General features: G+C 43.4%; 2 protein-coding genes across 16 annotated transcripts in view; one reads left to right on the top strand and one right to left on the bottom strand.

Moving 5' to 3' along the window:
• Positions 1–17,204, top strand: part of LOC105473986 (rhomboid domain containing 1) — a 182,587-nt gene that overhangs the window by 161,509 nt on the left and 3,874 nt on the right. For 7 of the 15 annotated variants that reach the window (XR_011610096.1, XR_011610101.1, XR_011610099.1 and 4 more), the window contains one exon: positions 113–1,824. Coding sequence is in view for 2 of the 15 variants with exons in the window: in XM_011728312.2 (XP_011726614.2) it covers positions 113–207 (95 nt within the window). In the remaining 13 variants the exon portion in view is untranslated. Of the gene's footprint in view, positions 1–112; positions 1,825–9,567; positions 9,659–11,934; positions 15,691–17,204 lie in introns of those variants that run through there. The other 8 variants (XM_071073471.1, XM_071073470.1, XR_011610094.1 and 5 more) reach the window with 7 other exon arrangements.
• LOC105473978 (collagen type IV alpha 4 chain) overlaps positions 9,658–17,204 on the bottom strand; it is a 152,909-nt gene continuing 145,362 nt past the window's right edge. Inside the window, 4 exon segments of the mRNA XM_011728273.2 lie at positions 9,658–11,827; positions 12,248–12,534; positions 14,770–14,958; positions 16,644–16,760. Of these exon segments, the coding sequence (XP_011726575.2) occupies positions 11,564–11,827; positions 12,248–12,534; positions 14,770–14,958; positions 16,644–16,760 (857 nt within the window). The 3' untranslated portion in view covers positions 9,658–11,563.

Genomic DNA, 17,204 nt, shown 5'->3' on the forward strand with positions numbered 1-17,204 from the left:
TGTTAAAATAAAGATGACACCCAAGCTATCATTTTGTTCCCTTGGAATCCTAGGGTACACACGCCTTGTAATGTCGGAACGATTGATTTTTCCTTTGGCTTTCTCGCTACAGGAAATACCAGAAATAGCCCACCACCCTACGGGTTTCGTCTCTCACCAGAAGAAGAAATGAGGAGACAGCGGCTTCACAGATTCGATAACCAGTGAGGTGGCGTCTTGGGAAGACATGGTCTATTCGTGTAATTATTGCCCATTTGGCTCATTCCTGAAGCCCCTAATTCATTTTAATTCATTTTAAACAAAAGCAGAGTACACCAGTATTGCTCCAGACTGCTCACATCACCTGGGACAGTCCTCCCATGGCCCCTATGAGTCAACTCACAGCTTGCTGGGAGTGGGCCTTCTCCTGGCCTTGTTCTTGCTCATAAACAGGTCACTTCCTCCACGAAGGGACCAGTTTCCACACTCCCTCCTCTCACTGCTGACTCAGCAATGCCTCTGCTTTGGTCTGCTTTTGAAGACTGTGACCTTCACCAGGAGGTTTTACTTTCACCAGTCAGGAAGATTAGTCCCTCATTCTGCCTGGAGAGCCCCATGTTTGACTTGGCAGCGGGTGTGGAGCCATCCCCGCGTCCTCCTGGCGCATTGCCACTGCGGCTGTCCAGGAACAGGATGTGGCTGCCTCAGCCAAATGTTGTCCTACTCTCCCCAACCCCGGCACCTCGGCACCTCGGGCCCCTGCATCTGGCTGGTGTTTGCAGGGCTTTTGCTTTGCTCTGGTATTGCTCTGCCTTTATAGAAAGTCTCATTGAAGAAGTGTAAGAAAGACCTAAGGTGGGGAAGACTCCTACACACACCGTTAGTATCAGTGACACCAGCAGTGTAGGTTCCCAGCCACTTCCCAGGGGCAGCTTGTGTGCCCAGAAGATAGGACATCATTTAACAAACCAGCAAAGTAACAGCAGATGCAACATACAGAGTAGAGCAAAGGCATTTGGTGGATTAGTCACTAGAGATCTATCTTGCAGAAAGTATGTTTTTCCTCATAAAAGTGCCTCTTAATTGGCCATTGTACCAGCCACTTGTCCTAGCCAAATGTCCAAAACACGCCCTTGGGCCCCGCAACGTTACAATCCACAGATTGTCTGTCTGAGTCATTTAAGGCATTTCCTGGTGCTTGTGTTCCATGAATAAAAGGACAAAAGTCAGAAGATCACTGATGTCTTACTGTCACAGAGATATTTTAAAATAGAGAAGTAGGAAAAGATCTTCCTTTTTTGATCTACAATTTATATCGTTTTCTGATTATGCACATAAAAGATATGCCTTCCATATGCATAAAGCAAACATATGGAAAGAAATATACCCAGATGTTAGCAGGGGTCATCTTTGGGAGTGGAGTCCATGGGATTTTGCTTTCTTCATTTTTATAATTTTATATTACTGTCTTGGAAGATGTGTTTACGTGTGTGTGTTAATATAAATTGTACCTGTGAGTCTAGAAGCTTTAAATGTGTTAAAATTAAAATATTCAAGCTAAATGTTACTTCTCTCTCCCAAATTCTGTAAGTTGGACCCCGTTGCCCCAAGTAGAAGGAACTTCTTTCTTGCGTGCCACTTTTATAGCATTTGGTAATTCTGCTATAACACTTATATCTTGCCCCTATTATTACCTGTGCACAGCTACACAAAGGTGTGCCTTCTACCTGGGAACATGGATTGTGAATGACTCTAATGAGACCTGAGTCTTAGTTATCTTTCCACTCACTCCCTATCTCCCCTTTCCAACCCCAAAGGCTCATTAAATGTCAGTGTTTCACCAAAGTATTTTTTCAGTTGTATTAAGAGTCCAATCACTGTATATGGAAGTATTTTATTTTTTATCTTTTTATATCACTTGAGTCCACTAGTAGTACTTCCTTGCTCTGTTTGACTTGTCAGATACAAAGACATAGGATTAGATTTTAGGTGGTAAAATTGTGATACGCATGGCTGTTTGTGGAGTGGAACATCTTAGTGATGTGAGAAAGGTGATTTTAGTTATAAATGTAAACCAGTTATTTTAGCACAATAATAAAGATGTTCTGGAAATTATTATAATTATTTTAGTTAATAGACTTGCCTGTAACAAGTGCTTATTGTTTGGAATGTCCATTTTATTTTCCTCTACAATAAGGAATCCCTAAAGTTACGCCAACGAGCTGGAATTGGATTGAGAAAGACAAAAGCAAGTGAGCAAGTGTATTAGACTAATTATCTCTAGTAGGGAATAAGCACTTGGAGCTAATTTTTTAATTTGGTTTATTTAATAATAGTACCCTGATTGTTATGCCCCTGGTTCCCACAGTTTGGTGTGGTCAGTCAACTTAAGAGACCTCTTAATGCAGAATCTTTACCTGGTTCTGAAGAGGAGGGAGTAGTTAAAATTGCTTCCTTTTAATGACTCTGAATGTATTGCCTGTGATTCCAAAGTTGTACATAATTGTTCAGACCTCCTCCATCCTTTTAAATTGCCTGCTGCAGTAAATAACTAGTTTGAGTAGAACTAGAACCTCTCTACCTATTTGACACATGTCCTGCTGCCTGGGGAGGAAGCAAGCTAAAGGGATGAGCAGGACCACCTCCCCCTGCCCTGCAAATTACACTGCAAGGCAGAGCAAGAATGGGGAAGCTGGCAGACCTGGCCTCCTTGTTCCCAGTCTTAGTTTTTCTTGAGAGATTCAGTATTCAGTAAAGAATAGTAGTCAATTAGTCAGAAAAAATTTATACATACATATATATATATATAAATATATATATATAAACTTCCTTTCCCTTCCCATGAATCATTGCAGTCATTCCCTAAGTTTCTTCTCTTTCTCTCTTTTTTTTTTCATGGATGCTAGTATTGTATTTTAGAATCACAGATGCTCAGCTTAGAGTCTCAGTATCTCAATTATTTGCTCTGTTCAATACTTATAATACCACCTCACTCAATTCTACATAACTCCAGCTTAGTCTTCTAAAATTCACTTTCATGACGCCACTCAGTATCTCAAATACCTTTCATTGGCTCTCTGCTGCCAAAGGATAAAGGTCAAAGTCATTAGCCTCAACAGTGGGCTCCAACCAACCTTGGACCTCAGCCCCATTTATCCATCACAGAGGCTTGTAACACTCAGGCTGTGAGTGTTCCTGATCTTGTGACATTCTGTGCTGTACTTTTACATGGAACAGCTCTTTCCTTTCTCTTGGTCCATCCAGATCCTCCTCATCCAGCCCCCATCTGAATCCTATAACAGACACAACCACATCAACACAGTTTCCACATACCACTTGGAATTGCTGGTTATGCTGCAATGAGAGAATGTCTTTTATCTTTATATTGTAAGCTTCATGAGGGCAGGAACCATCTGTTTCTCTCTCCTCACAGTGCCTTGAGAAGTGCTTTGTCTGGAATGTCAGAACCGATAAATATTTGTGGATTGAAACAGAAAGAGAAGCTCGTTTATACCATCACCGGTGGTGCACATAGACACTAGTGCCTGCTGCTTATTGATACTATTGTAGGTCTTTTTTTCCCCTTGAATCACATCAAGGAAAGAATGATGGAAAGCATTTGCTGGTAGAGATAGAGACTTTGGGGCTTTTGTCATTCTGAAGACATGTCCCACTGCATCGAATGCTGTGACCTGGTACACAAAGCCCAAGAATCCCACACAACAAAGAAGTGTCACCAAGGAGTCCCTGTGACTAGTACCAAATCTGGCCATGTGCTTTTTACAGGTCTGCGTTGGATGTGTCTGTGCTAACGTTTTTCTTCTGCGGTATTTAGGGGCAGAGAGAGAATGATCTTGACATCTTTTTTTTTTTTTTTTTTTTTGAGACGGAGTCTCACGCTGTTGCCCAGGCTGGAGTGCAGTGGCGCGATCTCGGCTCACTGCAAGCTCCGCCTCCTGGGTTCACGCCATTCTCCTGCCTCAGCCTCCTGAGTAGCTGGGACTACAGGCGCCCGCCACCGCGCCCGGCTAATTTTTTGAATTTTTAGTAGAGACGGGGTTTCACTGTGGTCTCGATCTCCTGACCTTGTGATCCGCCCACCTCGGCCTCCCAAAGTGCTGGGATTACAGGCTTGAGCCACCGCGCCCGGCCGATCTTGACATCTTGATCAGATGACAGATGAATTGGCAGATTTAGATATATGATTTATACTTTAGAAAAACTAAAATGTTGCTAATATAGAAATAATTAAATTTGGTCATAATACATATTGCTGCTTAGGAAGAGAGGAGTGTCATAAAATCAATGGTATCATGTAGCTTAAAGAGACACACACAAGCAAAACCCTAGAAAAAGCACTTCTGCTATGTAGCTCTCTGGATGCGAAACTGGATCCCTTCTCTAAGTGTTTTGAAAAACACTGCTCAGCCACCTCCAGTGAGGGTTTCTGCCAGGAAGTTGTGAAATTACTGTTTCTTTCTCTCACTCTATTTCCCCCTTAGGTAACTTGTTTAGTGCCTGGATGGAAATTCTAAAAACGAAAATCAAACGAAAGTTTGTAACTTAAGAGATTCATGATATTTGAGATTCTTGCAAGTTATTGCCTGCCTCTGACCTTGAGATACTGTCTCTTTACAAAATCCTGTCCCTCAACAATTTAAATCTATCTTGCATATCCTTAGTATCAGATAATTATTAACACAACTGAACAAGGTCTTCAGACTCTCGTTATAGAGGAGCACAAGGCCAACCTCTCTGCTCTTCAGGGTGTGCAGCCAGGGCCCACAGCACCTGGGAGCTTCTACAAATTCAGACTCCTGCTCCACAGACCAAATGATCAGAATCTACATTTTAACAAGTCCCCTGTGGTTTATAGGCACCAAAGTGCTTCTCAAATTTCAGTGCACACAAGTGCATTTAACACCATTTGTTGCATGTAAAGCAGACTGACTGCTTGGGGACCAGAAGAACATTTTACTCCTCATTATACAATTTTCCCTACTTTTATCAAACATAATAATGATTACAGGTTGAGAATTTCATCTTTGGCTGATAAAATTATAACCACTAAGTATGTAATCACTGAGAATGCAAGCTACCCCCTAGAAATAATGTATGAAGGAATTGCCTTGCTGGCAAATGGGAGAACAAAAATGACTAAGCTGGCTGGTGCTGCAGAGACTGAGCATCAAGTAAGGGCCTTCAGATCCTCCTTTCTCCAGCTCAGAACAGTTGCCCTAAATGACTGACCTTGCGTTTCTAGGGGCTCCAGAGGTGATATGGTTTGGCTGTGTCCCCACCCAAATCTCATCTTGAATTCCCACATGTCATGGGAAGGACTTGGTGGGAGGTCATGGAATCATGGGGGCAGGTCTTTCCCATGCTGTTCTGGTGATTGATAGTGAATATGTTGCACGAAATCTGATGGTTTTGAAAAGGGGAGTTTCCCTGCACAAGCTCTCTTCTCTTGTCAGCCGCCATGTGAAACGTGCCTTTCACCTTCTGCCATGATTGTGAGGCCTCCCTAGGCCCACGGAACTGTAAGTCCAATAAACCTCTTTCTTTTGTAAATTGCCCAGTCTCGGGTATGTCTTTATCAGCAGCATGAAAATGGACTAATACAGGAGACATGGCTGGTTTTCAGTTGACCCTGAGATATAGGCCTCTGGGATCCCCCAAAAGAGCTCTGTCCTCATGGGTTCCTCACCCCTTCCCTCTAGAACAGCTTGAGAGAGTCTCCAAGCTGAGCTGGATGGGCTACCTTAGAACCCATAAAACAAGGGGCTTTGCAGTGACAGGAGCAATCCAGGACACCTCTATATGAGACCCTCTATTTTCTAACCAATTCACAAATGGGGAAAGCCCCTGGGAGGTAATGGAGGAAAGGATAAAAGCATTATCTTTAAGAACAGACAGACAAGGGTTTGGATTCTACTGGATGGTGACTGTATGACCTTAAAGAAGTTACTTATTCTCTCTAAAGCTCAGTTTCCTTGTCTGCAAAATAGGACAGCTGTAGGGTTGACAGGAAGCATATATAGCAGAGCCAGTACTGCGTCTGTCACATAGTAGATGGTCAGGAAATGTTAGTTGAGTATCCTTATTTCTCTTATCAGGTAAAAGGTTGACCCAAATACCAATGAAGTTCCTTCCTACTTAAAAGTAAGTCCAAGGCTGGGTGCAGCGGCTCATGCCTGTAATCCCAATGCTTTGGCAGGCTGAGGCAGGAGGATGATTTGAAGCCAAGAGTTTGAGACTAGCCTGGGCAACAGAGCAGGACCCTGCTTCTATAAAAATTAAAAATTAGCCACAGTAGCACATGCTTGTAGCCCAGCTACTGGGGAGGCTGAGGCAGGAGGATCACTCGAGCCTGTGAGGTCAAGGCTCCAGTGAGCCATGATTTTACCACTGCACTCAGCCTGGGCAATACAGCAAGATCATGTCTCTTAAAAAAAAAAAAAGTCCACAAAACAGTTATTGAATATCTGCACTCCACCTATCCCCATGTCTGGCTGTAAAGAGAAATGTAATCAATACTTAACTCCTGACTTCAAGTCACTGTGGTTAAAACTAACAATGTCTTTGGTTTCATAAATCTCTTTGTAGTTGACTTTCACACCTTCAATCCCCCGAACAGTGCTGTGAAGCAGGTGGTCTTATTCTCACTCAGCTAATGAGACAGCTGAGGCCAAGAGGGTGTAAGCCTCATGTCCACTGGCCACTACCCAAGCAACTCCCCTGGGGTTGATACAGACCTTCCCCATGAGACCTGCTTTCATTCCTCTTCTGCGCCCCATCACTGTGCATAGAACAGTGTTTCCAAGAGCCTCTGAATCCCATCCTTTCCAGCCTACACTCTTCCCTTCTGCAGTTCACACTTCCACAAGTGTGAGCCACATTACAATGTAAGCTAGAAAACAAAAACAAAAAAAAGTAAACCCACATTGGCTTGAAAGAAAATAAATGCACCAGATAAAACACAGTTGTTTTTGGAAGTCATCACAGAATTTTATATATAATGAACCATGTTATAAATCGTAATACAACAAAGATTTAAGTGCCAATGGTAGACCAGGCATCTTGCAAAAGTTACATGCTAAAAGTCTTTAACTTTACAACCAGAGGTTAGAGAAAGGGATGCAATTTATTAGACACATTTCACATTTTTCCCATGAATCATTAAATATTTAAGCACCATAAAATTCAAGCATTTCACATGGATGTGGCAGCCAGCCTTGGTGGTTTAAAATGCATTATGCAGAGTTTCTAGCAGATAATAACAGTGACAATTGCAGAGTACTGATTTTTAATGTCAATTGTTTGTTCCCTGCAGGACTTACTAATATTATCCCTGCAGGAAATTGTGATATTTTCTGTGCTACAGTAACTTTGAGGATTGAAATGAAACAGCATTCCCAATGACATTAAGAATTGGCCACATATAAATCTAATCAGTAATTTATATACCCTGTGAGAATCATAATTCTGTGTAAAATAAAAACAAATATTTTTCATATGAGTTTATTTTAAATACAAAATGTGACCTTCATTGAGTGTATGATGATGGGTATGCTGGACAGGTAATCTAACTTAATTTTCAATGCAAGAGTAGCTATTAACATTAATGAGGGAAATGAAGCTAAGAAAGTTGGCAAAACTCACCCAGGATAACAGCTGAAAAATGACTAAGCCAGATTTCAAACCTGGGTTCAACCAACTCTCAAGTCCTCCTCTTTCCACTATTCTTGCAGCCATACCAAGTAAAAGTAACAATTATCAGATTATTCCAGTGAACTGATAGAAACACAGATCTAATATAATTTCCTGGAACACACTGAATGGTTTACTTTACTATAATCTACACGAGGTTCAGAATAAGATGATAAAGCCCAATTGTAGTACACCATTCCACTGACTATTTTTCGGAGCACCAATAACATGTATACAGACGTTTAGCAAAGATTTTATGCTAGGAAGCTCTTAAATCCTGAGGAAATACAAATTACAGCATAAGGTAAGTCATGTCACATTTTACTGTGGGGTCTTCTCAAATCTCTCAAATCTCATGTCTGAAATTTCCGTTTATAGAAAAGACAAAAATCTGTTTTTGGAGGAGTGTGATAAGCCCATTGAAAGCTTATCAATTGGCTTTCTGGCAATAATCGTAACAAGAGAATGTGGGTATACAGATAAGTTGAACATTAAAATATTCTGAAGTAGGAAATGGTTTATACTTGTAACCATCTTGCTGATGAAGGCCTTATATGCAGAGCTGAACACCTAATGCCTAATGAGTTTATGGAATTGTCATTGAAAAAAAGAATTGGCAGCAGTGTGTTCAACTCTGTGCTAGGCATTGGGCATATCAGAATGAGTCAAGCATGGTCCCTGCCCTCAAGGGGCTTGCATTTTGGCAATGGAATGAAGGAAGTGCACTGAGATGCTAAAGAAGCAATGGGGAACGGAGAAAATGAGAACAGCCACGGGCACTGCACAAGAGCAGCAGAAGGGAGCCCAAATTTCCCCCAGGGAATTCACCTCCCACACAGGGTAAACTGACCCCAGGGAAGACACCACTGGTGAAGCAGGAGCAAAGTCGAAGAGGTGCTGGGAGCATCTGCAGAGCTGCACACAGTTCATTGTGACAGAAAATACTCCTAGAGGGAACCCTCGAACAGTCCCCACTGGACCTTTCACCCTATAGGAAGTCATTTGGACTTCGTGGGCAGTGGAGTCATAGAAGGATTCTAATCCAGAGGGTGACAAAATCAAGTTTGGGTGGATCTTAGATGGCAACTGGGATTTGAAACTAAAGCACCAGGTGGGAGATGCCTACTGAAAGGGTGGAGGTGGAAGACAAAGGCTATGTGAGACAGGCATGGGGCTAAAGAGGAGGTAGCCATCCAAAGTAGCCATGACTCAGCTTTCAATGTGGGGAGTGTGAGAGCAGAACGAAAGGGCCACGCATAGCATGGAAACCTGCCTGGATGAATGGGCTCCACTCACTGAGAATCAGAACCCAGAAGTAAGCATCCCAGATTTCCAGCACAGGTACAGAACAGTTCCCATTAGGACAATCTAGACACGTTCCAGTCTACAAGGTTGGTGGGGAGACAGGGAGAGGAGGGTTTGATAAGGATCATCTCCAATAATGGGTTAGGAGAACAACTTGAAAGCTTTGTTCATCACCTCCACAGAGAAAGAGTAATTGAAGGCATATTGATGTATAACCAGATGAAGAAAATAATAGTTTAAGATAATAGGGTCTTCTATTCCAATAAGTTATTTTTCCTATTTTTCTGCCCTTTTGATCCTTTAAAATTCTTTTGCAAAATTAGAGGGCAGCGTTAATGCTGCATTTAGAGACAGCTCTTGTAATACTAACATTTTGAACAGTCTGATACCTTCCGAAGCTCACTTGGAGTAAACTGTCTACATAATTTAGGCTGTGTTTGTGTGGGTTCTTTTTTTTTTTAACTTATTTATTAACTTATGAAGATAATATTCTAATACCAACATTAAAGTGTTTAAAATAATTAAGCAAGATACGTTTCTCATGTTTCATTTGTCACCCTTACCTCTTCCCAGAAAATGTTCTCAGGCCAAGTTCAAGATGAACAAGTTGAACTTTTAGGAGAGTTGACTTGGTAATAGATACAGCTTTTTTGGAAGGAGAAAGGTAAGTACAAATAAGATTGAAATTGGTTCAAGTTTTAGGTGCACAAAAATATTCAACATGCCAGAGCATAGTTTAAAAAATATTAAATGGGCCAAATGAACTAGGAAATATTCTGCTACATCAAGAAAATATTTCATCTTAAAATACACATTTTTCTTTTTACCAGAAAATACTCTTACAATAAATTGCCACCCCGGAGGCAGCCCATAGCAAAACTCATTTGAAATTTGTTCTGCATATAAGAGCTCGTTCCAAATCAAAGTTTGGCAAGGAAAACGTTTCTTATAAACAAAATTTTAATTGAGTTTTTCTTCTCAATTAAGATTTTTAAGTGCATGGAAACTAAGCACTGAAATGAGTGTCGTGCTCATGAGACATTTCTTTAGTTTTTTCTAAAATGCCTTTTTCTTTTAGACGAGGAAGGTGAGTTTCCTAAAAAATTTTTCCCAACAAATCTTTTAAATTTAGGATTAGATCACCAAATTCCTAGCAAAATAGAAAAAGGGATCTTTTGCTTTACAGAAAAAATACTCAGTATAAATTGACACACATTCTAAACTTTTATAGAAAATACTAATGCCAAATGTCAAACTGTTACCTTGGTATGAGACTGATATAAAATACAAGAATGTCTTTAGAATTGGCAAAATGGGATGCTCCTGTAACAGCCAACCACGAGAGCATAAAATTCAAATTATAAATCGTCTTTGTTTCGTTTAAAGATAATGCCATGTCCTCCTGGTGGGGTAACCCTGACTTAAATGAATCTTCTTACCTAAGTTTAATTAAGTCGGCCCTTAATTTTCTCCCAAGTGCATAATGATAGGTCTGTCACGTCCCCGAGTGAGCTGCCATTATGTGTGTGGAGAAAAGTGTCCGTTGTGAGTGCAGGAAGCTGTGCAGGCTCTCCTGGGGAGGAGAGTGAGATGCTTTGTATGAAGCGTGTGCCTGCCTGAGTAAGCCCCATGTAGTGCCAGTCCCATTAGCATGCACGCACCGGTGACACGCCGGACCCCGACTGGGGAAAAGTGGTCTGTCTGGAAGTTCCCTGCAATGGGGAGTCAATTTTTGTGAATAACTACCTTAATATTCACTAATAGCTTTTAGGCTCCTAATCTCTTATTGAATATATTTTTTTCCATAATTGCTACTTTTCAAAAGGGTTGCCAAAGTAGGCATTTCTATTCTCTGAAAAATGCAGAAGAGAACATAATGTTTTATATTCATCTGTGATGCGTTTATGCTAATGTCGCATCTCTGGAATACGGCGACTGTGGGCCTTTCTGGCATCATGATTCATTCTCCTTTGAAACGAACTGTTAATGCTGGCAGTGTGATATTTTTTTTTCTTCTTTAAAAAAAAAATCACTTTGGGTCGTGGTTTTACCATTATTTAAAGTATATGGAAAAATAGATGACAGAGGAAATCATTCTGAAATGTTGAAAATCTCTGCTTTCTAGTTTCATTCATTGACCTGTTTATTTTTTCCTGTAAAATCCATCCAGAAGCCCACTGTATTATAGAGTAATTGACTTCTATTGTTTGAGATACTGTTAACCCACAAATGAAGTTTTCAGTAATGTAATTTGTAATCTGGCCTTTATCCTCTACTTGCCTTTCTGAGAATTAGCATATGTTTAAATAAAGCCAGTTCTTCGGTCATCCTCAGTAAAATAAGAGTATCTAGGTTCCATCTAGACTGGGAGGTCCAAACAGATCCATCCGTGCAGCATTTGCTTAATGTGTCAAGGAACCAGAGGACTCTGGGAATAACCACGACAAAACAGAAGGAACTACTGAAAGAGAGTCCAAAATGAGCACCATGACATCTCTTAGCACAGTATAGAAAGTCTTAGCCCCCTAGGAAGTTTCTCTTGGCCACGTGTTGGTGAATTTCGCATTCTCTAGCTATACTTCACGCAGACCTGGCACCGGCTGATTTTCTGGCGTTGGGCCTGGCTTTCTTTTAAGGTGTCTGGTGCTGGAGCAGAGGAAAACTGCAAGTCTGCTTTCACTGTTGTCAGCCAGAAGCTATACTCATTTGCAAAAAAGTGGCAAGTTCCCTGCCGGCCTTGGCATTCAAGGAATGGTGCTGCTCTGAAATCTTCCAGGCAGCTACCCGGTGACATGAGGGCCTGCCCTCCTCCTTGGTCCCCAGCTCCTGTGTGCTACCCAGAAAACAAGACAGAATTAGGGCTCAGACACACACAGACAACCCCAGACCCAATCAGGGACACACCCAGGTTTGGGTCTGATCTTAACATTTTTTCCTTAGATTATTCTATAAAGAACAACATACAAGCTGCTGAAAAGGAACCGTAGTCAGCATGGTGAGTGTGCACACAAATTGGCTCCAGTTTCACCGATGGCTGAAGCAAATTCATCTTCTAAATTCTACCCATGTGATCCCAGTGTTTTTTTAAAAGATAATGGCCCTGCATCCCAACAGGTTTTGGTTTGCAACAGCCTCTGTGACCTTATGTCCTAAGTGCAGAGTGCTCCGAATTACTGTCCAATCCAGACAGAAAGGACGGGAGAAGGTGTTAGGAAATGGTGAATGTGCCAGGGTTCAAGGGCACAGGACTCACCATCAGGAATGAATACCCAATCCAGAGGCTCCTCCAGGTCTGCGGACATGGGGGGATGGACTGGTCCTGGCTGTGCACCGCCACCGCCTGGGCCGGGGCCTCGCATACCGCACAGCGGCTGACGTAGGGGCGGATCGCCTCTTCAGAGAGTGGCATCATGGGGAGGGGTGCAGCGCTGGCCAGCCAGTAGGATCTGTCGTTTCTCTGGGCATAGTGGCACACCTGGTGGATGTTGCAGTAGGCAAAGGGCAGCGTGCTAAACACGGGAAGGCAAGACCCTGCCAGACCTTGGGGAGGAAGAAGAGACACTGGTGTCCAAGCACCCCATGTAGGTGTTCCCAAACCCTTCCTTCCTCCATCTGGCCTTTGCAGATGCGTGTTCTGCAATCTGGAGGCCCTCGCCAAAGCCTACTTCTGTGGTGGGGAAGCCATTTCTGGCACCTCCGTGTTCCTGTGGGCCAGCCCTCATCCCCTCATCCCTCACTCATGAGCCAAGCAGGGGGGCAGGTGCTGGAAGTGAGCGCCGAGCACATCTCTGTGTTCAGGAAGCTCATGGCCTAGCGGGGAACTGGATGAGCAACCAAGCAATGAAAATATAGCACAACGGCCGGGCGCGGTGGCTCAAGCCTGTAATCCCAGCACTTTGGGAGGCCGAGACGGGCGGATCACGAGGTTAGGAGATCGAGACCATTCTGGCGAACACGGTGAAACCACGTCTCTACTAAAAAAAAATACAAAAAACTAGCCGGGCGTGGTGGCGGCGCCTGTAGTCCCAGCTACTCGGGAGGCTGAGTCAGGAGAATGGCGGGAACCCGGGGGGCGGAGCTTGCAGTGAGCTGAGATCCGGCCACTGCACTCCAGCCCGGGCGACAGAGCCAGACTCCGTCTCAAAAAAAAAAAAAAAAAGAAAATATAGCACAACAAGCCCTAAGAATGAGAAGTGTAGGGTTCTGGGACCTCAAGGAAGGATAACTGGAATATGTGATTTTAAGTTAGGACTTGAAATATGAAAAGGATTTAGCCAGGCTTGGAGATGGTGGTAGTGACTACTCAAAAGAGAGATACAGCGTCAGAGGGGGCCGGAGATAGGGGAGGGTGGAGCTCAGAGAACTCAGACATGTTCAGTGCAGGGAATGTGAGGAGAGGGTGTCTGTATTGTCTGTTTGTCTCAGGGGTGTCCAGTGATAAATCAGACCATTGGATGTGGCCTTTGTCAATCTCGTTAAGGAGTTTGGACTTTATCCCAAGAGTTCTGCGGAGTTTTAAGATGTGTGCTCTGGTTAGACCAAGAGGGGAGAAGCAAGACTGATGATACAAAAGACCAGGAAGGAAAGAAACTGATGGCAGAGGCAGAGGAGGAGAGAAGGAAACTGATTCAGGATATTGAACATCACTTCCTCCTTTCTCCTGTGCTCCAAGAAACTGGCCCCTTGTGATGGGAAAGGCCATGCCAAACCCAAGAGAGAAATGCAGGGGATGGATAAGTAGTTGCCACCCAAGGTTTGCACTCTTTAACCACCCTTATTATCAGCTGGGTTCACTGCCTAGTGAGCACAATGGCAAGCACCTCACGGTCAACTGTCGCCGTCAACATATCCTTCCTGCACCTTCCATTCTAACCATGATTTTCTTGGAAAGACAGTGTTTCCCAGCAGCCAGATACTTAAGCCTTTGACTTAAAATCAGTCCCTGCAGCTTGCAAATTTACTATTGAAAATTGACAAGGGCTGGGTGCGGTGGCTCACACATGTAATCCCAGCACTATGGGAGGCCAAGGCGGGCGGATCACCTGAGGTCAGGTATTTGAGACCAACCTGGCCAACATGGCAAGATCCCAGCTCTACTAAAAATACAAAAATTAGCCAGGCCTGGTGGCACAAGCCTGTAGTCTCAGCTACTCAGGAGGCTGAGGCAGGAGAATCGCGTGAACCCTGGAGGCGGAGGTTGCAGTGAGCCAAGATCGTGCCACTGCCCTCACTCCAGCCTGGGCAACAGAGCAAGGCTCCATCTCAAAAAAGAAAAGAAAGGAAAAGAAAATTGACAAGGAGCACCAAGAGATGACCCTCAAAATAAACTCCTGTAATTTAAGAACAAATTGTAGTAGGGTAGGGAGTTGATGCTGGCAAGTGCTGTAATATAACCATCAGGGTGCTGTGGCTGCACCATTTTACACATAAGTACAGGAACTGACCACATTCTGATTAATTTACATTTGGAAGCAAAAAGTACATTTGATAACAGAGTTACATTTAACTTACTGAGGAAGAATCATTTTTATAACACTAATAATATTAGCCAGATAATATTATAGCCAGATAATAATTATAGCCAGAATGAGCTTCTTTGACACTTCATAGGATCATAAGTTTAAAGGATTAGCTCAGAATGAGCATGCTAGTGTTTTTTTAAAAAAGAATAATCCCATATAAGATGAGTGATCATTTAAGGTGTTGATGAATCAGTAAAATTAATCCCAAATTTTACTCTTCAGGCAATGAACCTGGGTGATCCTGTATCCATACCAAGGTCTTGATTGTGAGCTTTCTCTTGCCCTTCCAGGTATAACAGACTATACCCAGTCCAGAGCCTGGGCATGCCCAGGGGGCAGGTGGGCTCCTGGTCCGTCTGACTGTGGAGAACCAGGAGGAAGCCACTGAGGTATCCAGCGCCAAACCCTTTGGGCCCAGGATCCCCAGTGGGACCAGGAGGCCCTGGAGGAACAAAGAAAAAAAAAAACGAAGGCAGGTTAGGGGGTTCGGTTTAACAAATACATTAAGCACCTCTGTTCTGGCACTGTGCTAAGCACTCAGGGAGCAGAGGGGAGCATGACTCAGCCCCTCCCCGCCTTCTGGAGTGTGCACAGCTACACAGCCAAGGTACACACAACGCAGTCAGCAAGTATTTGTTCCAAGCAACTCCTAGGTGCCTGGGCTACATTAGCATAAAGACAAAAAACAGAGCAAAATCCCTGCCCTCCTAGAGCTTGCATTACACTTGAGGAAGAGAAATAAGAAACAATAAGCATAACAAAAAGGTACGTTATGAAATACGCTGGGAAGAAAAGAACGAGGACAGTGTAATGACACACCGCAAGTGTGGACTCCCCAGACTGAACTGCAGAGCAGGTGCTCCCCAAAGTCGGTCTTTCTTACACCTCCCAGACCTCTTCCCTGGTTCCAGCATATTGTCAGTTCTATTCTGAGAAGGGCAAAGGCTTGGGATCCACATCTGCAAGTGTGGCTCTCTTCTTTGAGAAGAGAGGGAAATGGAAGGAAGGCCTCATTCTAGCATTGTTGTTGGCAGATGGGAAATCAACAGTTCTAGAGAACGTGAGCAGGGTCTGTATCCTCCAACACCTCTAAGGCGCTGAACTATTGAAGAAGGCCAGGAGCTGTTTCTAATTACCAAGAGCAAAAGGTGAAGTTAGACACTGAAACCAAAAGGTATTTTGTTTTTGTGTTCTACCCTTGGTTCTGCAAGACTGGCAGGTTCTCCCCATCTACACCGTCAACCAGAGATGACAAAGCGGTAGCCTGTGGACTGAATCAGGCCTGCTCATGTGTTTTGACCTGTAAGGATTTTACGAGTTGATATTTTGAACTTGAAAAGAGCAGAGTGTAGGCCCACATTTCTGTAGACTGTAATTGGCTGGAGCTGAGCTGCAGCTTTTAGCCAAAGCTTCATTCTGCTACAGACCCCACCCAGCCCTCCTCATTCATTTCTACTCACTACTAACCTGGTACAGGAGTTTGCACCCCCGGCCAGGTACTCTCTGGGGATGGGATTGTGTCTTGGGCTCTTTGGATCCATGTGCCTAACGAGCTTCCTGGTGCACTGTTTCACACTTCTATTCTGGGGTCCTAGCTCCCCTTTCCCAACACCACTTCCCCTTTTTCTTTTTTTTTTTTTTTTAAGAAAGAGCCCTGTTTTCTACATCAGTGTACTAATAGTTATATGATAAGATGATGTGAACTCAGGAAACCAGGCAATTCGGCCACTTGTAGAGGGTGAGAACACACACATCATCCCTAAGGTCTTCAACACAGCCTCTCAAGGGTGACCCCACGGCCACCAGGCTGACAGTCCCTTCATGACCTTGGAAAGTGAACTTCAGAAATGGCCAAGACTTTGATGATGATGTATAGCAGTTTGGGAAAATACTGAATAGGATGCAGGGCCTTGTCTAGGTTTTATGATGGTTTAGCATCAGTTAGATCATAGGAGATGCATCCCACTCTGTTCTCATTGCATCTGTCTCTGATACCTGGTGAGTTGGCATCTAAGGCAAATGATCTGAATAGGATCCCGTCTGGAAAGCCACTTGAGAGGTCAGAGATTTTGTATACAACTCTAAGATTTACAGTGTCAGAGAAAAGAGGAGAGACTGAAACTCTACCTGGTCCTCCGGGGTAGCCGTCTTCTCCTGTGTCACCTTTACGTCCGGGAGGCCCAGGAGACCCAGGAATGCCATCCATACCCCTCCTGCCATCCAGCCCAGGCTCTCCTTTGCACCCTGCACAAAAGTTTATGATGCTGGTGGTGAAAGCAACCATGACACCTGCTAGCATTTACCGTGCCTATACCGTGTGCCCGCCCCAGGCTTCCTTCCCACTTTGGCTGCATGCATCAGCTCGTTTAGTCTTTGCGATGATATGAAGTTGGCATTTTACTATCGCCGCTTGCAGTTGGGGTAACTGAGGCTCTGAGAGGTCAAATAATTTGCTTAAGGACTGGGCCAGGATTTGAAGCCAGACCAGGGAGATGCTGAGAGACAGGTTTTCACATTTTCTTCATAGTCTTGTATGTTTGACTTTAAAAAAAAAAAAAAAAAACTACTGAACATGTATGGCATTTATAATAAATACTTTCCTTAATAATGATTGTTTAAAAGCCTAGATGGAGAAATGAATGAAATTTAATCGGTTTCATTTGGGGTCACGTTAAATCTGGAGCATGA

This window comes from Macaca nemestrina, chromosome 11 (genome assembly GCF_043159975.1).
Source record: "Macaca nemestrina isolate mMacNem1 chromosome 11, mMacNem.hap1, whole genome shotgun sequence".
Lineage (NCBI taxonomy): Eukaryota > Metazoa > Chordata > Mammalia > Primates > Cercopithecidae > Macaca > Macaca nemestrina.